General features: G+C 37.1%; 2 protein-coding genes across 3 annotated transcripts in view; one reads left to right on the top strand and one right to left on the bottom strand.

The window, feature by feature from the left end:
- The window catches only part of EcR (Ecdysone receptor), a 289,167-nt gene that overhangs the window by 100,909 nt on the left and 163,970 nt on the right, over positions 1–24,288 (bottom strand). The window lies entirely within an intron of this gene.
- Positions 543–2,578, top strand: LOC141427671 (uncharacterized). The gene is made up of 2 exons (XM_074087271.1): positions 543–978; positions 1,956–2,578. Exons 1-2 carry the CDS (start codon positions 801–803, stop codon positions 2,576–2,578), a joined length of 801 nt encoding a protein of 266 aa, XP_073943372.1. The 5' UTR covers positions 543–800.

Raw genomic sequence — 24,288 nt, 5'->3', positions numbered from 1 at the left:
TTTGACGGATAAATGTGTTGGCGTCTCCGTCTAGCTATTCGAACAAAACAAACAGAGACGGCATCACATTTATCCGTCATGTAAATTGAACCAATGGATGGTGAACCAGGGGGTTAGGATAGTTTGAAAACCCCCGACGTTGTGATTTCAAAATGCAATATTTCAAAAACGGCTGAACAAATTTTATCAAACATATGTAGCTAATAACTAATTCACTTTCACACAAAAAAACCCGCATTTAAGGGGCTGTTTCATCATCCATTTAACTGACGGTTAAATGTGATGCCGTCTCTATTTGTTTTGTTCGAATAGACGGGGACGGCATCACATTTAACCAGTCAGTTAACACTAATCAATGGATGGTGAAACAGCCCCTAAATCGGTCAATCCGTTTGAGAACTACGCTACCTTATAGAAATAGACATTGACGGCAAACTTATAACACCCCTTTTGCGTTCAAGGTCAAAAATATTATGTCAGCAAATTTTTAAGTCCCTGTGTTGTGTAGTATTTGAGTTATAGCTGACTGTATAAAGGTACGTTCAGATGACGGGCGTTGAACGCGCGTTTTGATAACGTGCGTTTACAACTACATAACAACTATTCAGGGCCGTACACATGCTAACGCGCGTTTTATTAATACGCGCGTTGAACGCTGCACTAGCGCCGACTGTTGTCAGCGCGCGTCAACGCGCGCTTTGAGATCATTGGTTTTCCATATTTCCGTTCAGTTGAGCGCGCGCTTTCGACGCGGATGGACGTATTTTAGGGTTCATCGGGTCGTCAAGAAGTCGTCCGAAATGGAAACCGAAGCTTTTAACACAGAATTATTTATAGACGAAATAGAGAAACGTCCTGCGATATGGGACATGACAAGTAGCAATTATTCTGATAGGAATTTAAAGAGACGGGCTTGGGAAGAACTCGTCCTCATATTCTGTGAAGGAGATGACAGTGAAGAAAAGAAGAAATTATTATGTGAGTACATATATTTATTTACATTTACAATCAGTTTGTATTACAAATTAAATGTTGTGATCCAGCCAATCAAGTTTTCCTTCGTTAATGAAATATTTAGTTAAATTTTCTCGAACATTATCCGCCTGTCGCACAGCACGCCCAGTATAATGTGAGGCTAGATTTTCCAGTTGTGGAGTATACAGTGTATCGTCAAAATTGTAGCCATCCCTCATTCTAACATAGTTATGAAGTGTACATATAGCTTTTACAATCTTTTCTGCAAAACACATGTTAACATCTAATGGCCTATGTAAAATACGCCATTTATTGCACATTATGCCAAAAGTACATTCAACATAGCGGCGTGCTAATGTCAAACGATTATTAAATATTTTTTAGCATAGGTTAGTGACCTTCCGCCGTAGGGCCGCATTAAATTCTCCATCATACCAAAAGCTTCATCAGCCACTATCACATATGGCAACACTGTCGGTCTATTTTTTATTAACAATGTCTTTGGATCAGGCAGGTCTAATGACCTTTCAGTCAGCTTTTTGTACAATGAAGAATTCTTGAATATACCCGAGTCACTATTTTTACCGTACGCACCAATGTCAACCCATACAAAACAATAGTTTGCATCCGCTAGCGCCATTAAAACTAGCGAAAAAAAATGTTTATAGTTATAATACATGGAACCCGTGTGTTCAGGCTGTATTAACCGTATATGTTTTCCGTCCAAGGCTCCCAAACAATTGGGAAACTTTGAGTGCTTTTCAAATATCTCCGATATTTCATACCATTTTTCTTTCGTTGGTTCACTCATAACAATGGGTTTCAATTTTCTCCAAATAGTTTCACATACATGTGGTATAATAGTAGCCACAGTAGATTTGCCAATTCTATAATCGTAGCTTAATGTCCCAAGTGAACATCCCGTGGCCAAATATCTGAAAAAAAAACACAAACTATTACTAAAATCTGTCTTTTTTCAGCGTCATCTCTGCAAAAGAAATGGAAGAGTTTACGAGATAATTATATGAGAGAGGTCAAGAAAATGAAGACTGTTAAATCTGGATCAGGAGCTTCCAAAACCTCATCATATATTCATTTTAATAGACTACAATTTCTACAGCCATCTATAGCCGACAAACATACAGAAAATAGTTTCAATACAGAAAATGAATCAGCTTCGTCAGAAGTTGCTGAAGTAGAAGGAAGTTCTGCCTTTAAGAGTCCTAAATCTACTCCAAGAAAAAAACAAAAAATAAGTCCTGCTGACGAAAGGTTTGCGAGCATATTAGAGCAGAGTTTAGTACAGAAAAATGTTTCGCACCCAAAAGAAGATGACGATGAAGATAAGCTGTTTTGTTTGTCACTCGTTAAAGAGATTAAAAAAATCCCGGAATATAAACGGCTTCACACAAAAATTGGCATTTATAATTTAATCTTGCAAAACCAAAATGTCTTTCAAGGAATGCAACATCAGACATTTGAAAATCAAAATTATCGTAACCTGTACCACCACGAAGAAATTATTTGTCACAAGAGCAGCGTAATCAAGACTTTCAATATCATGATTTTAGATCACAGCAATCTGGTGTGCCAAATAACTTAGCGCATTACGGTTATACTACAGCAATGGGATCTCAATCGCCAGTAACACACACTCCTTCGCCAGCACCAACCAATACCAGCAACGAATCGGAGTTAGATTTATTCTGCGAGTAACAACTTATTGTATTTTCTTTAAAAAATCTTTCCTAAACAATTTTGATTTGATTTAATTTATAGATATGTTCATTAATATCAAGTTCCTATATAAAGATATGTTGATTAATAAAAAAATACGTATATAGATATGTTGACTAATAAAAAATACGTATATAAATATGTTGATTAATAAAAAATACGTATATATGTATGTCTATTAATAAAAAACTTACCTCAATGTAATTATGAGTTTTTCTTCTGGTGAAATGGTATATCGCACAGTGTTTTCATCTGCTACGAGTTCCTCGTTTATGAGAGCCAGTAAGTCATCAAATGACTTGATGGACATTCTGAAGTAGTTAAAAAATTTGGGTCCGTATTGCCTTAATTTAGGATACAAGATGATGTAGTGGCTTTCAGTCAGCCTGGTTGTCAAAATTGGATGAACCCAATATCTCCGTCTTCTGTTGCCTCGTTTCAACCGTCGGTATAATATCACAGTTAAAACAGTTTCAACGTCCATCTTCGACAAATGAACTCTGCTGACTGAACCATGGCGGTCGCGGCAACGCGCGTTGAACGCCTGGCAAGCGCGTATCATGTGAACACTGAACAAAAGTTTAGCGCGCCTTCAACGCGCGTTCAACGCCCGTCATCTGAACGTACCCTAAAGGTACTTGAAGTGTAAAGAAGGATTGAACAGAATAGACTGCAAGCCAACACGTCCCAGGCTTTGATGCTATTGTCTGGGGACGATGCATGGATACAATAGAATACGTTGAAAAATACTTGAACACTCTTCGGTAATACCCAGGTGGTGCTGCAATAGAAGCTAAAAAGGGAAACACTATTATTCTCGCAGAGATACCTCGAACTTGGGTATCATTATAAAACAGTCGAAAGCGGATAAAAAGAAAATTCTATTAAAACTTTAGAAAAGCTGGCTCTATCAACTTTTTAATAATTCTGACAATGTAGAGATTGACTTATACACGGCATGTAGACGATCTTCTTGGTCAATAATCTTCCAGTTTTCGGTGGGATATTATAACTACTAGCTACTTTGTACAATAAAGATACACTAGAATTCAACAACTCATCGACAAAATTGAATAGCTCACTCTAAATAGGAGAACTATTTATAATTGTACAAAAGTGTCGCTGTGTTCGAGCATTTAACAAAAAAAAAAATCAGTTAATGACAGTTACTTACTAAAAATGTGGTGCCCTGGATTTAATTGTAGGTACTTTTTTATGTCGTACTCCTCTTGCTCCATCTAATACTTTTTCCAAATGACTATTTTCTCCTCACGCCCAGCAATTTCCGTTTTTGAAATTGAGTAATAAGTTGATCGAAGTTTATTACACCTAATTATTAACCCTTTCGCTGCGGTGAGTTAGCTAGTTTAGCAGAATATAATCTCAGCTACGGTGAGTGAGAAAACCCGTTTAAATTATTTGCCAGCGGACGCTGAGCGGGAAAATGGGAGCGGTCACTCGGACGGTCTGTGGGGGAGGCCTATGTCCAACAGTGGACGTCCTACGGCTGAGATGATGATGATGATGATGACTCGGACGATCTAGTTGCTGTGAAAGTGTTAAAAGTTAAACGTCATATTTTATTTTAATAAATGATTGACATATTTATCTTTCGAGCAAAGATAAGACCGAAGAGCATAGTTAGAAGATTTGACGATGAATGTAATTTATATGTACTAAAGTACCTACATCATCATCATGTCAGCCGAAAGACGTCCACTGCTGGACATAGGCCTCTACCAAGGCTCTCCACTCAGACCGGTCTTGTGCTTTCCGCATCCAACGCGATCACGCGATCTTCTTAACCAAGTCATCGCTCCATCTTGTTGGAGGCCTACCGACAGCTCGTCTCCTGATCCGCGGACGCCATTCGAGAACCTTCTGACCCCATCTAACTAAGTACATATAATTGATGAATAAACTACCTACCATTTATTAACAAAAAGGTAGACAAAAGTCTAAAGCTTATGCGAACTACTAAATGCACAGTTTTTTTCCATAATTAAGCGAAATTTCTTAACACGAGTGGGTATTCTTATGAAAAATAATGGCTTAAACCATAATATACTTAGTGGTCACTTTAAAGAAATTTAATTTTTGTTTCGCCAATTTACTAATTTACTAACAATCAAAAGTTTTGTAGTAATTTTCGCAACATTAACCCTTCACAGACAAGCAATTGTGGTTAGACTTCAGACTGGATAAAATTAGGCGGTGTTACACAGCCACGAACAAAGGTAAAAGGGAGAACATTGATTGAATGCCCCTTAGAACAGCAGATGGCGTGGCAAGCAACCGCAGACAAAATGGCCTGAAAGTACCAGTTTAGTATAATTTTAAGGCTCAAATATGAATAGGCGCCGCTGCAAATTAGGGTCATTCAGGGGGCTACTACGACATTTGAAAATCGAAGTTCATATCGTACCGTCCCTCTCACTCTCGTATTAAGTAATACTAGCGGTCAGCGGGACGGAAATATACGAAGTTCAAATTTTGCACTTCGTGATAGGGCCACAGAACGACACTTTTCCGAACCGGGACAGAAACATGTGGCGCCCTCTCTTTTCCAACGGTATAATGCTTACTTACTACGTGCTTTGTGAAAAAACTTTTTGTCTTAAATCTTCGATCAATAAATAAATAGCTAATTCAGATACTGTTCGCTGCACAATACACTACGAGTACTAACTCATTGATACAGTAGGTCTTCAACCGTTGTAATATCAACTTCAATAACAACCATACCACCTGTAAAAGAGCTACATCTCTCCAAAACAATCTCTTCACTACGAATATCTTTCGTCACGAAACAATAGTAGTGCAACATTATAGCCAAGAACAAGAGTAAGAGCCAAGAATAAGATCTCACTCCGCACGATTTTTGAGCACCAATTCATCATCGTTGGTAGTCATAGTCATCAACGCTTCAGATATTCGATTTTGACGCCATCTAAACTACCGCCCCAGGCAGGCATGCCAGTTTTCTCCCTAGATCCTACCTTGGAATTACGTAGCAACAACGAGCGCAAGTTTTTTCATACGTTCATTAAAAAATTATTGAATTAGCGGTTTCTAAAACAGATGTGTACATCGTGATCAACGGTTAGTCTTTATGAAGTCTCAGATGTCTTATGTGAAGGTAAAAATGCCAGCTATAAAAATGCACTCAGTGTACCTAAGTAGGTTACGCATGTACAGGTACAACACACGTACACTTACATAACATGTAAGCTGTATTACATTTATTTATCTACTATGCACTGTTTCTAATGATACCACGGAAATGTATCGTTTTTGTGCGTGTTATGCATTTGTGTAGGAACGTACATTTTTTTTGAAACAGAGCACGTGATCAATGTCACTTCGCTCTCTTTTCCGTTGTCAAACTAAAACCATAATAAACTCTGCACAGACACGCATAATCAATACTCTTTTCTCTTTTTAGGGTTCCGTAGCTGAATGTTCCAAACGGAGCCTTATTGCTGCTGTACCTAAGTCAGGTTTTATAGCCAAGCGGTTTGAGGTTCAAGTTTTGACAGTAAGCATCTTCTTGATCCAAAGCCATAGAAATTGTAAAAAAAAACCCGGCCAAGTGCGATTCGCACTCGCGTACCGAGGGTTTCGTACAAACCTGTAGGTAGTGACTTTAAAATTATCAACAATATTTTTATTATATGATGTAACTAAAAATTTACGGTTTTCGCAATTTTTCCTTTATCTGTGCTATAAGACGTTGCTTCGTACCAAATTTCAAGATTCTGAGTTCACGGGAAGTACGCTGTAGGTTTTGATTCCCTTGCGAGTTTCAAAAATTTGCTGAAATTTACGGCGTAAAAGGCTGTATCTTTTGATTGCGTTGGCTTAGAAGCTTGTTTTTTTCACAGCTCGAAGGGACAGTAGACCTGAGTAATTGACATAAATTTCAGCTTGATACCTCCACGCGGTCCTGAGAAAAAGGATCTTGACAGACGGACGGACGGACGGACAAGAAAGTGATTCTAGGGTTCCATTTTTTCCTTTCGAGGTTCGGAACCCAAAAAACAAATACAAACAGGCAAATGGGGCGCGAAAAAAAATTACCGACCCCATTGAGTGGTGTATCGTTTTTTAGAGCTTCGGTAAATAAGAACTGTATTTAATTTTTGATTTTAAAAAATATTGGAAAACAAGAATAATGCCAATTTACCAAAATAAACTTAAAAAAAATATTGGAAAACAAGAATAATGCCAATTTACCAAAATCAACTTAAAAAAAATATCAAATAATTTTTAACTTGTCCTTGACCCAAGAACTTGAGATTTGGTGATAATGTTTATTATTATGTACCTACTTATATTTTACTAACAAATACCAATATCTTGATAAATCAGATTTTTCTTTAAAATGTCCTAATTTTATGAAAGCGGTTAAAAACTTCGTACCTAACTAAATTTTGCTTAGAAGCAGGACTATACTGAGTAGGTATAGATAGGATTTATCGACACGGACGTTTAAAGCGTAGTACAATTTTCAAATCAAAATCAAATCAAAATGGTTTATTAAAAGCAAAAACAAATTACAAGTAGGGTTTCCGTTGGAATTATGACATTTCAAAAAATTTACGGAACCGTTGCGGGAGTCCTTTTTGGCCGTTTTTTCCGATGCTAAACGAAAAAGAAAATAAAGTCCGTACTAAATAGCAGGTAAATATTATCGGGTGCATTGCGTCTCTCGAACGTTCGCCGCGCAAGCGGGCGCCTGCCCTTGAATACGGATGAGGCATGCGTTATGCATGCTGCAATCGCCCTCGCTCTCTCCTCTCTGATATCCTTACGTTACAATATTGGGTTGATAATGAGGGAATGATAATATTGCCACAACTTTTCGATGATATATTGCTAAAATTGCCTCGACTTTTTGACCACGTTACAGCGACTGTGGTTACGACACTGTCTACTCGAGACTATAGGTATAGGACGATTACGGATTCAGTAGTATTTGCTACTGGTTCAATAGTGTAGGCGGGTAAATATTCAGTGTTTTTAGGACCTTTATTTTCGTCATTACCATATCGGCAAGTATTATTAAAAGAGATGATGATCACAGTAAAATGCTGCGATGCTAAATCTAGCGTGATCTTGCGACTCGTTCTTCCGTCGAGTTAAACGTGGGATGATTACGTTTAACCGACCGGTTACGAATGGGACGAGCCCATCTCTTCTCGTGGGTGTCATAAAAGGCGACTAAGGGACCTACGGACGTAACTGTGTCTATCTGTTACCTCTTTACGCTGACACCGCTGAACCGATGCCCATTTAGATTTAATTTGATATTAAGATGGTTTGAGGCACTGCATGAGAAGGACATAGAATTCTTCGCAGACAGAAGCGTGGGCAAGTTTATATAAAACATCAAAGAACTACGTACCCGTAGCATTAATAATTTAAGTCTTGATTTGTGACAGTTCTGGCTGCATCTCTCTGTTATTATTTTTAAAGAATTTACTCGACAATGCTGTTAATTTAATTTACACTGATGTTTTTGTTCACTTGAAATATATGCCTGTTCAAAAACAGACGAGTATTAAATATAATTTTAGTGGTTGGCATTTCGTTTTAAAATAACAGTGTTTATTTTTTGAAATATTATATTTAACTACACGGCTCCAAAATTGAGTAGCTCTTCACATTTGAATGTCCCCTAGACAGATGTAGTAGACACTGTCGCGTGCAACACCAATTTCTGTTTGTCTGTTTGTTTGTTTTTTACCTCTTCAATAGCTCACCTAAATTGGTTCTAGCTGAACCAATTTAGGTGAACTTCGGTATAATAATATAGATAATAAGTAAGTAATAATAATAATATCAAGAGACAAATTACACCAATTGACCGAGCCCCATACTAAGCAAATCTTGTACTATGGGTGCCAGACAACGGATAGATAAATATATACTTAAGAACATACAAACATCTAAGACTCAAGTACAAACATTCGTATTCATCATACAAATGTTTGCTCGTCACGGATAGTTTGAGTCTTGAGGAAGGACATAGGACAGTGTTTATATCGGAAAATTTTATAATTCCCGCGCGCAGGACAACAGCTACTTTTTCAATAAATTGAAGAATTTGCTAGTGATGATGCATAATGCTTTAAACGGCTGACCAGCAATCGCATAAACTAAGTCTACATATTCGTAAAAAGGTTTTATTATGAAATAGGTTATAATATGAGGGAAACAATAATTCCGTTTTAATGTAGTTTCTGAGCTGGGTCAATTCAATAACGACGTTATGGCAACGGTACTACAATACAATACAATGCAATGACTCTTTCTTGTACACCAGAAATAGTTAGCGATACAACTAATACAGAGAAACGGAGACACAGAAAGAAAATTACAAGGTAAACAATAGGCGCCCTTATCGCTTAAGAACGATCTCTTTCAGGCAACCTTTTTTACAGAAAGAAGTCAGAACTAGATTACAGCAGGTGGTGCATCAGCTGTAGATCTGAATATCAAAACAACAAAAATACATCTACACACATATATAAATATACATAAGCAACCGTACATACACGGTGTTATTTTTGATATCCGTTAACTTCGGCAGACGACTCGGTTCATTGATATGAACTAGGTACCTGATAACTAACTTTTTCGCGAACTTAAAAAAATAAAATTCGAAAATAAAATCTTTTTTCTTGCATATAATAGCTTCACATTCATTGTTAATTATTAAATTGTGAAATAAACAAACTCGACAAGTGACATTGACGTGACACATAAGAGAGGCATAAAAAATCCACATATTTAACTTTTTTTTGCTAAATATGTATGAATTAAACATTATTTTTAAACAGTAAGAGTTAGACCACCAGTATCTTAGAGAAATTAACTTCATTTGACCTGTAGATTGTCCCCTTAAAGTTAACGGATATCAAAAATAACACGGTAAAATAATACACATCTAAAATAAATATAGGCAGAGGGAAAAACAGAAACACATAGATAAACTATGGTAACGCTAATTTTTACCAGAGGACATATAGTAGGCACTGACACAGACAGTAGTAGTGGTAATGTGATAATCGATACGGTATTTGACTATTTTGTATATGTTTTATAAATTAAAACTACACAATGCCTGTTATCAAATAGAGAAACAATTTTTAAGCTACCTTTACAAATAACAAAGTTATAAAGGTTTGAAATTCAAGATTAGACAGAGACAGACGTACTGAAATGTGGCGTCAAGAAATTCATAAGTAGGCACTGGGGTTGTTATGATAACCTAGCCAACAAAAAATTTGAAAACCCCCGACTGTCACTTCAAAGTTCAATATCTTAAAAAAGGCTGAACCTATTTTGATGAAACATGTTCAAGAACCATCGCTAGAAAACCTGCATTCAAACCACATTCAAATCGGTCCAACCGTTTAAGAGCTACGGTGCCGCAGACAGACAGACACACATAGCGGTCAAACTTATAACACCCCTCTTTTTGCGTCAGGGGTTAAAAAAAGAGGACTTTTAAAGATTCGTACAAACGTAAACAGTGGCAGCACAGGCACGCATGTCAGTTATCAGGTTACCAGCCACAGGCTCCCCGGCTGACATCTGGGTTACCGGGTCGCGGGGCGCCCTGATTCCGGCGAGCGCGACCTGCCCCACGACCCATTTATGGCACAGCTGAATTTCGGTGTCGATTCATGAGCCCTTTACATCACGCGGAGGATCTTATTGACCTTATTCATCTCATACGTCCTATTCAGCACAGGCTCTCAGAGAGGGCTTGGGCCGTAGTTCCCACGCGGGCCCAGTGCGGATCGGGAACTTCACACGCACCATTGAATTGCTTCGCAGGTTTGTGCAGTTTACGATGTGGTCCTCCACCGTAAAGCTCGTGTAAACTTAAAAGGTAATTTCGTACACGGATTTCGAAAAACTTAGAGATGCGGGCCCGAGTTTGAACCCACTACCCTCTGCTTGAGAGGCGATAGGTTAAACCCCATCCACCACGGCCCGACCCTATATTAGGCTGGGCATTGATTATTAAAAAAGTATGAACATCCTACATTTTACCAGACTAAATTCAACAAATAGGGAGATGTGGAAGTAAAGAGGGGAGGCCTTTGCCCAGGAGTGGGACACAGTTATAGCCTAAATATAATAATAATAATAATAATTTCAACAAACAAGTTATTCGTTAAGAATTAATTGAGCTTTATACACTTATTACTCAACTGCGCGAAGGAGGGTTATTTTGTATCACGTTCAAAATTTCACCCCGTGTAAGAGCAGTAAATACTGACCAAATGCTTACATAAATGGGATGGTACGCAAAATCATCATTGCATTACATTGTTTACGAGCAACCGTGCGTGAAATTAGGTGTCTCTTTGTGTGAGTCGAGTCGTATGAAACATGTATGTGTACTTGTAAGTAAGTATCGAGTGCAATTGGGAATGTTAATAATAAAGACCATGAAAGGAGCAACGGTCTGTGAACTCTTCAAATAGATGTAAGTTTACGCCAGAAAGAAGACAATATTTAATAATGGGAATGACGAATGTTTTTTTGTATTACGAATTCAAAAGGAACAGCAGGGCTACTACGAAACTCGAAACTCGAAGTTCGTATCGTACCGTCCCTCTCGCTCTCGTATTAAATAGTATAACTGTCAGAGGGACCGCACGACACGAACTTCGAGTTTCGAGTTTCGTAGAGCCCTGCAGTCATCTGTATTCATATCTGACACAGAGGACCGTGCAAAAATATCTGACCTACCAGTCCTACCGGCCCTAGAAATAGAGTCGTATCAGATATTTATGCACGCTTTGGTGTGGCAGATATTGGTGCTGGTAACTGTACAAGATTATTTTTATTTTGTTACTAAATAAGTTTTTGGTAAAAACTTAATTTTTAATGCAAGCTTTTTTTGCTGACTGTACCTTTAGTTGACTGTACTTGTATTGTCACCTAAATTACATTTGCATACCAAATTTCAAGTCGATGCCATTAAACGTTGACGAGTTCCGTCCTGTGGAGACGATCCTAGCCGGACTACCAGGATGTCACTATCCGATTTATATTGTCACGCAATTTACATAAGTAGGTATATCACTTTATTTTGAAGTCAATCCAACTACTTACTGGAAGTTGGTCGAATTTAACTTGCATTATTGATTACAGACAGACAGATAAACAGACATATCTACAAACAACGGGACAGGTGAAAAAAAAGCTTGTAAAAATGGTCACGGGACTTTATTTTGTTGTTTTGGACCTCCTCACATTATGTCCTATGTCCCTCGTCATTATTATCATATACACATAGGTACTAAATCAAGTCAAGCCCGATCACTGAATTTAGGTCCAATTGGGTTTAAATTTTTTGAATCAAACGTGCAAAGAAGACCCAAACAAATGTGCGATGTCAGATTAATTTAAAGTTTACGAGAATGACTAATACTTCACTAACGAAGATGTTCTACCGACTGAAGTTGTAAAGCTATAGTGTACGAGTAATCATTTTAATCCAGTCCTTAGCTTCCGTGTTTTCCTTGAATATCCATTTCGATATAAGATTATTTTGCAGCAGAATAAAGCCTTTAGCCATTTCTGAAAACTCATTTAGTTTAATAGAGTCACGATTGTTTGCAGTTAGAGAAAAAGCTATGGTGTCATTATACCGTCCGGATATCGATCGTGACTGTAAACTTATCTTCGGTTTTGAAAGTTATTTTAGAGGTATGTATTCTGAAAAGACTCTTGAGTATAATAGTTTAGGACTTTACTAGTTTTACTATGGAATTTTCAACAGAGTCGCAGGGTTATATTCGTGCTTGCATGTGTGACCTTTTGAGATGTCCGTGAGAAATTGAATATGATTTCACTATGGGTTTTTTTGTAATGAAAATCTATGTACCATACGACTTTAGACTGGTTTTTTGGAACAAAACGCCCGGCGCATCAACCAGTAATATTACTTTGACACAACCCATGTCACGGACGTCAACAAACTATGGTGAAAAGGTTCACAAATCCGCGCTGTGAACAAATTTTGTGCGCCGTTTTGATGTAAGAAACATGCACCCTATACATAGATGTCGTTGGAAAAAGCTATAAAATCTATTTAAATCTGCCAAGTGATGCAGCTACTCTATATTTCCTGTAAATATGTGCCAGTAATGGATAAACATAATGTTCTGCCATCCAGTAGTCGCTGTAGTTTCTAACTTTTTTGGGATTTGCTTTGCAATCGTAGAAAGCTACCATTTACCTTCTAAAACAAGCGCAGTGCGGTATTTCTGCCGTTTTTTGTGTCCACTGTGTCCGATAGCATTTTATACTTTCACGCCCAGGTTCGGAACCACTGCTGTAGTGTAATGTAACGTTTAAAAACACAAGACCGTAAATTCAGATTGCTATAACTATAAAATCCTCTAACATATTCTATTTACTGCGCAATGGATCCAAACAGCCGGTTTCCAATTGTCCTGGCTATTCCGCGCACGATGCATGTCCGGTAATTGCTAGCACGCGTGCAATTTTCTCGCATTTGCATCCCTTTCACACCGGACTACTTTAACAGGGACGCATAAAGCGACAAGGCGAGTCGTGGCAATTCTTGGGGGCAATAATGGAGCTCTGTCGGCCCGTTTGAGGTGCGCGTGCGGCCATTATTCGCACCCCGGTTCACTGCATCAACGAAAACAAAACGACTATCTTACCTTAATTACGCAAAAAAGAAAAAGACAGCGTGAGTCAATCTCGACCGTTTTCTGAGATCGTGAAGATGCCCACGCGAAAGACCGAGCGAAAATTCGACTTCCGCTGTTTCGTTGAGAAATAAATTACCGACAGAATGCGTGCTCGTTTACATTTAAAAATAAGGTGACGCAGAGGTTTTTACAATGAATCCGCGGAATTTTTAGCGTAAACTTCATACCAAATAACGGTAGTAGGTTAACAACTAAAAGAATTTTCGTTATAGTAGATTAACTGCCTGCAACTTCGTCCGCGAATAATCCGTTAATCGCGCGCCAGCAAGAAGTAAACAATTTTTCAGATAAAAAACTATTCTATGTCCTTCTCAGAGTTTAAAACTAGGGCCATATAAAATTTTAGGACGATCAGTAAAGTTGAGTACTAAAGGCATAAAAGCGTAACAAACAAGTAAACATACTCACATTCGCATTTTTAATATTAGTTAGGATTTTCTGTTAGCTTCTCTCGCATTTTCACTGCAGCGTTTTCTAATCAGCTTTATAACATTTTTCTATTGAAATTGAAACTGCATTTAATTGACCATGGATTTGGTTTTAGAAAATCATTGCGTTCGTTCACACATAAGTAAATAAACCATAAATTTTGAATTACGTATGGATTAACTGAAGCATCTAAAACCCAGTTCAGACTTGCAAGAAAATGGTACAAATTGTATTCATTGCGGGATCCTAAAGGGAACGAATTTGAAGAACAAACGCAGCAATGTACCTAATGCTACTTGCACGATTTTTCTTGTAGCTCTAATCAGGGCTTAACACTGGTCAGCAATTTTATTGCTATTACCCCAAAATTATTGCCTCCATCTATTCACTTTATCACGCCTACCCGCCACTTAAGAAGTGATTATTCAAGAGCATTAAAACTAAAATTGTGTACAAATCCTCGCGCGGAACAAAAAAGGCAACGAACGATTAAATTAGCATAAATTAAATAGTTTCAGTGAACTTTGCTGTTATCTCAAACGATTAATGTTTAGCCGAATATTTTAGGATTATAACACTTTACGCACGCCCACTCCGTTACACATTACTGTGGTATTTGTAGCGTGAAGTCTTTTTTGAATCTGAATCTTTTGCGGTCGGATTTTGTTAAAAAAGTCTTTCATTCAGGCAATTCGAACGCCGTGCCGTAAAAACATAGTTGTCCATTGCAAATACTTCGAGGTTGATCCGCTCATGATTGTTAATTGTTATTTTTTTGCTAAATACACAAAAAAAAAGTATCTTTGGTGTCCAATGTGAAATATTATAGGTATTCTTATAACAACCAACTGTCAGAGTCTGACAGTCAGACCATCCCACTAATAGATATAATAAATGAGAAAGTTTGTATATGTTTGTTAATTTGTTTGTTTGTTACTTCATCACGTCTATGCCGCTGAACCGATTTAGATGAAATTCGGTATACAGATAGTTTGAGTCCCGGGGAAGGACATAGGATAGTTTATATCCCGAAAAATTTCATGGTTCCAGCGGGATAGTGAAAACCGAATTCAACGCGGACGGAGTCGCGGGTAACAGGCTAGTACAGTATATATCAATAGGAAGGTGTGGAACGAATACTGATCATCATCGTATCGTATAGGAGTCTACTGTTGGACATAGGCCGCCCCCTCCAGTTACTCCGGTTGGAAGCGACCTGCATACACCTTGAACCAGGTCCATCTCGGTAGTGACGTTGGTGCAACGCATATTATTGTTAAGCAACCCGGGGAATGAGAGGAGCGTAACTTAGTATCATCGAATACAATAACTCCCAGTTAGTCATATGACCTTTGTTTTGTTTGTTATCAATGAGGTCACGTAAAAAAATAGGCAAATCGGTGGGAATCGACTTGTTATGATTGCACCACTGTTGTGCACAGATTGCTAACCGCTATCGCTATCTTACTTTAATCGTTAATTATAACCACGCAAACAAACTCGAGCGTAGAAATGCAGCCAGCCTTATGGGCACTCTGCCAAGAGCGCAGCCTAAGGTATCGCCAATGTATGGAAGAATTATATCTTTTCTTTTAGAAATATAAAATTTTACTCGCAAATGTGATGAAAATCATTGTATGTATGTCGCACGGGCGGTACTAGAATTACGAACATCGACTCATTAAAGTCCTCAGTCTTCTAATAGACTCTCGTTCGTAATTCCTTATTTACCGCCCTTAAGACACAATGAACTATTTAGAATAGTTTATACCTCAATTAGGGTCTGCTAGGCTTCCTCCAGGAGCTAGGCTGGCATGAATAGTGCCTACAGCCTAACCACGCAAAATAGGCGCACTTAGACGTCGAGTTGCGGAAAACAGCCCGCTAATACCTATACCTCAATTGTAACGATTGTAACGAGTAACCAAAAGTCACATCTTTATGAGATAGGAGATTAAAACTTTATTCCCAATCATCATCTACTTATATAAAAATGTTGTTTATACGCTCAGCCCTCGAAAACTTTGCGATTACATCATTGACGTAACTGGATTGTGAGTTAATTTTATTTCAGGGAATGTTGTTTATTACGATTATGGTAGCTAGCGCTCAATAATGAAACTTTTGGGGAAACTTTAGGTTTGTTGTTTGAGAAAACTCTGAACATTATTTGATAAGTTGCTCTTGAGAATAGTTATTTTTGTCACAAGGGAGCAAAATGGTGTATTTACGGCGAGGGCGTACATTGAATCCAGAATGTAGCGAAGGATTCTAGAATAGAATCCTGAGCGTAGCGAGGGATTCTAAAGTAGAATCCTGAGCGTAATGAGGGATTCAAGTGTTAACGCCCAAGATGAAAATAATTTTGCTCCCGAGTGGCTCATACAACTTTTCACACCGAGCATTAAGAAACTTGAAAAAAAAAAAACTAAATATCATCCAGCATAGAAAATAGCGTGGCTTTACAATTATCAACTTCAATAATTTACATTTGCAATAAAACACTTAGAAAAGCTTTGAACAGAAAGGTTGCACTTTGCTCCCTCTCGTCAGGGAGCAAAAGTTACTTTTCCGAAGGATCGGTGTGTAAAATATTTTTTAATTTTGGAGTAAGCTAGTATTAACAGTGTGATGTGTAGAGCGAGAGGAAATTATATTCTAAAGGTTTGTTTAACTAGAACAATACTAATGTTCTACCTTGCTGGAGAAGAATAAATCGAAAACTAGTGTTAAGCCCAATTTACTAGTGATAAAAGTATGGATCTGTTATGCTTAAATGATGTTTAAAAACTAAATCTAGATTTATTGTTTCCTACAAGTCAGATTCTAGATAAAATACCAAAATATTTTTTTTTACTCGACAAAAAACCAGGTAGCTTTTTTCAAACTTATGAAATATTCTTACTCTAGTCTATCAAATAAAGAAAGGCTATTAAGCTTCTGCATTCAATAACACGTCGTGCAATACAAGCAAGGTAGGGAGGGGCAATTGCAATCATGGGATGACCTAATCGGTTTAACAACATTTGATATAATTTCAAAGGATTGGAGCTTCACAGAACTTTTTTTATAAAATAAACCTAACCTAACTAGTTATTAAAACTTTAGCTCTCATTGTGCCACATGAAACAGAAACAGTTTTAAGTATTCGTTACGGGATCGTGGAACAACGACACGGAAGTATCATAGCCTTGGTGGCAATTTTTCAAACGCCATTGTACACTATCGTGCTCATATCCTATCATTTGTGGCCCAGATCCCATAGCAAATGTGCGTGATTGAAATAATACTGTACGGTTGGTTGGTATCATTGATAATTGAAAATTCATTTGATCTCGTTTTTACCTAGATTGATGTTAGAAGTAAATAAAATAAATAAATAATAAATAAATCGGAAATCGGAAAGTTTAATCCGTTTAAATTGCCTTATTGAAATCACTATAACTACGAATACATATTAAATATATATAAAGAGTTTAGGTCTTTGCTTGCAAGTGTTATCTTATTTAGATAAATTAACCGCATTGATAATAATTGGATACTATCGATAATATCGATAAAAAGCGGTACTCTCTCCCTACAATCTGTCAATAGCCGCACGCAAAATTCCGGGGTAAATATCTAAGTAAAATATTGTGTAACTTCTCTTGTTTTTATCTCAACGTAAATTTTCTACTTAAGTTGTCATAGAATACAATTTAATCAGAATATGACAAATACACTGATTCCATTGCAATTCTTAAATAAATTGTTGTGTAACATGGTTCGCAGCAAGGTCCGTTTTAGCTTGGCACGTCTAATTGTCACTTGCAGTTGCATTGAATCACTGTGCATCGGCAAGTGTTGTTGTTCAGTTCACTTCGTTCAATGGAGTCATTCATTCTTTTCAAATTGAACTGATTGCACATTGCACTGCTTCATGAGGGGTGCTTATATACCTATTGTTTATTTTCATTCAAGCTTGATGATGTTTTTACAATACGTAGGTAACGGGTATTTTATTAAAAATAGGTACATCTGGTGTATCTTTAAGTTAAAGGTTTGTAGAGCTTTATCTCTTTATCCAGCACAGACATTTAGTTGCTGTTTCACCACCCTTTGATTATTTTTTACTGACGGATAAATGTGATGCCGTCTCCGTCTGTTCGAACAAAATAAACAGAGACGGCATCACATTTATCCGTCAAATAAATTTAATCAATGGGTGGCGAAACAGGGGGTTAGTGTTCTCTCACGATGAAAAATCTAAAAACAAAAGACTACTGTACCTAGAATCGTCCTGATTTCTAGTATAGTTATCTCATTGTGCATGACCTACATGTAACAACAAAATTCATCGTCATGTTAAATACAAAAGGTTGACTGGCAGAGATCCCTTCAGGGATAAATCCGCCTTTGTACTTGTTTTGTAACATTTTTGTACAATAAAGAGTATAAACAAAAATTTTTTTTGTTCAAAATTTCATTTTTTATACACGCGTTTTTGCTGACTGTACTTGCATTGTCATCCAAGCTATCATGTCCGTACTTAGTGTGAAATCGATGCTATTAATCATTGCAGAGTTCCGTCTTGCAGAGACGATCCTGGCTAGACTACCAAAATTTCACTACTACATAGATTATTGCATTGTCATAGGACTTACATGTAAGAGGCCTATTGTCTAACACACTTAGTCACAATTGTTTTCACCATTTCTTTCTGTCACACGGCTTAAGGCGAGGGTAGAAAGAGACGAATACAATCGCGAGTAACTACTTAAAATAATTCTGCATCAACTTTTGCATTGTGCAAAGTATCAGTATTCACAAGCGGAAAGGTTTTCGGTGTTTTATCTTTATTTTCCGCAACAAACAAATCACTTTGTAGCTAAGAGCACCAGTTTCGGTCGAGATGTATAGGAGAGATTGCGCCACGTTGAGTTCACACGGGTTCAGCGGCAAGATAGAGCCGCCCTTGGCCCCGGCACCCGGCCACTATAAACAATGGTGATTACGAAATCATCGATGTAACCAACCAACAATGATCGGTAGTTCAACGCGAGATACCATTCTTTGAAATCGTACGAAATAATTTTAAAAATAGAATCACCTTGACAATTTATTCTTCAACGCAAACAAATTACTCATCCTTTTTCTATATACTATCCATATAATACTATTATAAATGCGAAATTGTGTGTGTTTGTATTTTTGTGTTTGTATGTTCGTCCGTCGTTCGTGTCGAAACGGAGCGACGGATCGGCGTGATTTTTGGCATAGAGATAGTTTCTGGGCCAGAGAGTGACATAGGCTACTTTTTATCCCGAAAAAAATCATAGTTCCCGAGGGAACAGCGCGCGATAACCGAATTCCGTGCGGGTGAAGCCGCGGGCAAAAACTAGTAATAATACTAAAGCTAACAAAGAAATAGATAGCTTTTTAGTAAGTATACAAAAAGACAAGTGGAGCTTTAATATAAACAATTATATAAAGTATGTATACCTACAACATAGAAGGACGCTCCGTAGCAAACGCGAGATGAGAAACATTTCAGTAATTGCCCATGACGAGGAGCAAAATAATGGCCGTTGATGATGATGACCTTTGTATTGAAACATAAACGAAATTGACTATTCAAACGACCCGGGTAGCAAGAGACGGATAATGTGTACAGAAATATGCCAAATAAGATAACTTATTCCAAGAAACACGTTGCTATAATGCCATAAACCGTGCTGAGTCACCGCAACAATAATCAGAGAACCGGATTGGTAATAAAAGTCGTTGGTTCTTTTATTCTTAAGCTTCAGGACGTAAATTATCTTGTTTACAATTTAGGTATTAGCTTTCTGGTAAACCCGAATCGAGATGGTATCGATAACCCTTTGGACAGCTTTTTTATATTTCACAAAGAAATCAATCAAACTGTCTTGGACACAAACTTGGAAGGCGAATCACGTCTTCCAAACAAATGAAAAGTCTTAAATTGAATCTTGTGTTTGAAACAGTGCAGTTTTCTAGAATGATTTAAATTCAATCTAGCAAACAAAACATAAATGTTCTGGTTGATTAATGCCTCAGTTTCTATTATTTTTGTTTCCAGTAAAATAAGAGTTATTCTATATTTTATTAAAGCTAATCGCGTGCTCACTGGGTATGAAACGTTTGAAACAAGGCCAGCAGTGCTGTAACCGGTGTGGCGGCAAGCGGCAAGGGACATAAAGCATTCTCAACTGCAGTGTCGCGAGGGTGCAATGTTTCCCAAAGGCCACGGCATCGGGTGGCTACTGTTAAATCTGTATTATACCTACATACACTACATAATCTACAGTTTAAATCATCGATACCTTTAGCCATTTGCATATTTGTTTGATTCCAGCAAGACTCGTAGTGTTTAATAATCCAAGAAAAAAAGCGACCGAGCGAGTCAGACTCGCCACCGAAGGTTCCGTATAAGTTGTATGTAGGTACATGAATATCTAGCGTTAGTAATACCCTTCTCCTATACCTCTATAAGCAAAATGTGGGGTCATAGACAGACAAAGATTAAAAAATAGTTTTTCAAGGACACTCTCGTAATTGGTATCGATAATAACGCGAATAATCCGGTAACCTTGGAATAATAAAGCCAAGGTTAATACATTGATCAGTATAAATATAAACAAGACAGATGAACACTAGTAGTCTACTATGCAGTAATAATTTAGAAATAGGTATGTTCATTATTTACTTCGACAATAAAGCGGCTCAATGAACCGGCGTTGCCAACTTGGCACAACTCCGCTTGCGCCTAGAACTGTGACCTACAGCTATTTATGTACCGTCGATATGCAACCAATGTGCCTAAATATTTTAAATGTTTGAAGGTCTTTTACCGACAAGAGCTAAAATGTGTAGCAAAAAAAACGCAAATGCTAATGCAGACAAAGTATACGTGCAGTTGAAAATACAATCGAATCTATCTATCTAGGTCAATTGGTGTCAAATGTCCCATGATATTTTTTATTTATATAAATAAAATAAATCACCGAAATGTATGTAAGCGCATAACTTTCGAAAGACGGCGCCAAATTCTTTCCGACGATACCTAATTCTTTTTTTGTGTTCGTTATACTGTCAGGACAAGGTTTGTGATAAACAAAATAATTAAAAAAGAAACGGGGGCGAAGCCGCGACAACAGCTAGTATTTAGTAAATAGAAAGTAAAACAAATTAATGTTATCGTAAAATAAGATATAAATCTTATGTATGTAAAACTAGCCCGCGACTTCGGCGTCATTTTTTTTGTCGCTATTCTGTGAGAATGCTACTTTCTGCAACAAAAAATAATCTCCGTATCATCCATGTCGTAAAATTGAACTAAGTATTTATGCTCAATTTCATCAACTGCAACCATTTTAGCGTAAATCAAACTTTCGCACTTATAGTATTACCTACCTAGTACCCTTTGCAAACCTACTTACTAAGCTGCTTCATTGACACAAATTCATTGAGTACATTTTGTCCTGATGTCAATGTTATTACGTGAACAACATAAATGACTACACAGCTACTCGCCAACCCACGCTTGCTTACCTACAGCTTAGTTACAATCCACGTGTCGCGTAGGCGAAAAGAAACTTCATAAATAAAACCATTTTCAACATCCAACAAAGCAAAACAGGTATTCGTAATATTGTTCAGAAACGTCATGCAAGTTCATGCCAAGTCATAAATTATCCCGGCTAATTAATAGGTTCACGAGTTGAAGTAAATTAAGATAAAGGTGGTTTAAATAATACAGAATTACGGCAATTAAGCAAAGAAGACGTTTAATGAGTTATCGGTGTTGAGAATTGTTTACGTGAAGTCCTTTATCTTTAATTTTATTATTTACTATCATATTGCAGGCATTCCAGTTTTTTAAAATCTGAAATGCTACATGAACATTATTTAAAAGTTTAGTTTATTATACCAAGTTTCTTAATTTTGTAGAACCCAAAGTGTACAAATACATTTTGCTACATGCAAATAGTTCGTGCATAGAAATTGCTGGGGAATCAAATTTTATTGAGTACCTACGAGTACCACCTATATTTCTAGTTGTCTTAAGACCTTGAAATTTGATATGAAACTAGTTTTTATAGCACAATCAATAAAAAAAGTCTTAAAAACTTAATTTTCGTATGTCTATTTGTCTATGTCAGTAACCATCTAAAACAAATCCACACTGCGTACATTTTGCTTAGGAGAGGGGCTTACTTACACTGGATAATATCATAGATATCTATAAAATTGAACAGAACCATCGGTGCATTTGGTCGGTTTTATTTTAAACAAAAAGGGACTTAAGAAAAGGGTTATTTATTACGATGAACAATCTGAGAAATCACCGAATCATTGTTCTCTAAACACTCGCAAAGTTAACTGCCACAAAGGAAATTAATTTAAAAATATATTTAAAGGAAGAGTCCTTCCCTGGACTGAGTCTCGACTAGTGCCAATAACTCAAGCAGCAATAATAAACGGGGATTTACAGAGTTCACTATACGATTTACAATCTGCACATAACATTCCTAGTAAGAGATTTCATTCCAGTCATTTACATAAATACCTTATTGTCTCTTATTGTACAAACAATAAATAAATAAAAACAACACAATTGACATGATATCGCATACATTTATCGAAGAGCAATTAATTATGAAATGGTTCATTCAGTTTCCTCGATTATAAGTAGGTACGAGTACCTTATATTAAACCTCAAATTGCAATGTTCTGCACTCACGTTGACGTGACTTGCCCTGCATATTTACCGTTTAAAACCTTCAACTAATTAAGGTCGAATTTAACTGAAATTAGTTTTCCAGAAGAGTTATTATACTTCAAATAAAATCCGACTCCAGTCACTAAGGCGTCAGGTTCAGTGAGCAGACCGGCGTAAATATTGTAGAAATATCGTCCAAGCATAAAATGGGCTTGTTACATCTGCTTCGTAGGGCTCGCCCGAAGCAACGACGCTGTAAAATAACACCACTGAAATATTTTATCGACTGAACATAAACTTTTAGAAGGTTACAGCTATTGGATATTGGTCTTATTCTGCGCTGGACGGAATTTTACGGCGAGACAGATTGCTAAATTGATCATTTGAAAGATTGCGCTAGTGTTTTTATTTCATATAGAGTAAAATTTTATGATGTCTGTTGTTGCACGTGGTTTTATTGCTTAGAAATAAGTACGAATGCATTTTTTCCTTTACTAAATTAATTTCTTTACGTCTCTTTAGTTTTGAGCGTATTTGAGCTCATTCTTAGAAATAACAATTACGCGCAGTTGTGTCTCCTCGTTCTGCAAATTGGTCGTCAACTTCAAATACTTTATCATTAAATATATCCCTACCACGATTGCATAAACGACTTTAATACTGCTTATTTTTACCCGACCGAGCCGGTGAATGCGAATGAAAAATATTCAAGAAGAACAAATAATGAGTTCACTGTAAAAGAGTGTTTTTTTATGACTTAATTAATGGTGAACCAATATCAGACTACCCATTCATATCGACTAAAATACTGTCGTTAAATAACGAGTCTTCATTCAGGTTAAATAAATAGATAACATTATTTTAGAATCAATAGAGCTATTCGAGGTTCAGCCTAGGTTCAGTTGACGCTCGTGCAGAATAAATGACATCTACTTTTTATAAATGCTCTCACTGTAGCATGAGGTCAAATTTATCGCTTGTGCACTTTTTGTGACCGTAAACACTGCATCGAAACGACGCTGAGTAAATCTTAACGAGATATTAATGAGCGAAGTGCGCGCATAAAATATTTGTATGCAAGCATCGGACGGCAGAACATTTTGGTTGGACGTGTTTTCTTAATTGATTCTCGGAATTTGGCCTCATTCTCGAAATGCAAAATTGGTGGCGGATTCATAAGAAAAAAATAAGAGTTAGTTAACGTATGAAATATTGCGTCACTCCCGTTTATTTTCAAAATAAGCAACGGTATGAATATGTTATCGAGAGGCCGGCTCGGGTATTCTAAACGATCACAGATACTGCGCTCCTAAAAACAGGTTTCCATATATTCAGAACTAAGTTTTAGTTGACGTATAGACTTTCAAATTACCTGTTTTCTCAGAGTTGTTAGGCGAGCAGCGCGAACCCGGCCTGACCTCGCGGTTAATTTGACTCAAACTGCCAGGAAATGGAAAATCTCATGACTTGACGCAAATGATGCTCAAACAATTATATTATTCATTTATTCCTCTGCGCTAGCTAATTAAGTTTGGTAATGAAAGCGTCAAATCAGGTTTTTAGCTGTCCTAAATTGTTACTTTCACTATCTGCGATAGCTAGAAGATAACGTTTTATCCGAATGTGTTTCATTACGCTATTTAAATCATGCAA

Source organism: Choristoneura fumiferana, chromosome 5, assembly GCF_025370935.1.
Source record: "Choristoneura fumiferana chromosome 5, NRCan_CFum_1, whole genome shotgun sequence".
Classification (NCBI taxonomy): Eukaryota; Metazoa; Arthropoda; class Insecta; order Lepidoptera; family Tortricidae; genus Choristoneura; species Choristoneura fumiferana.
Note: the sequence above shows the minus strand (reverse complement) of the source record. Positions and strands in the feature narration are given on the sequence as shown.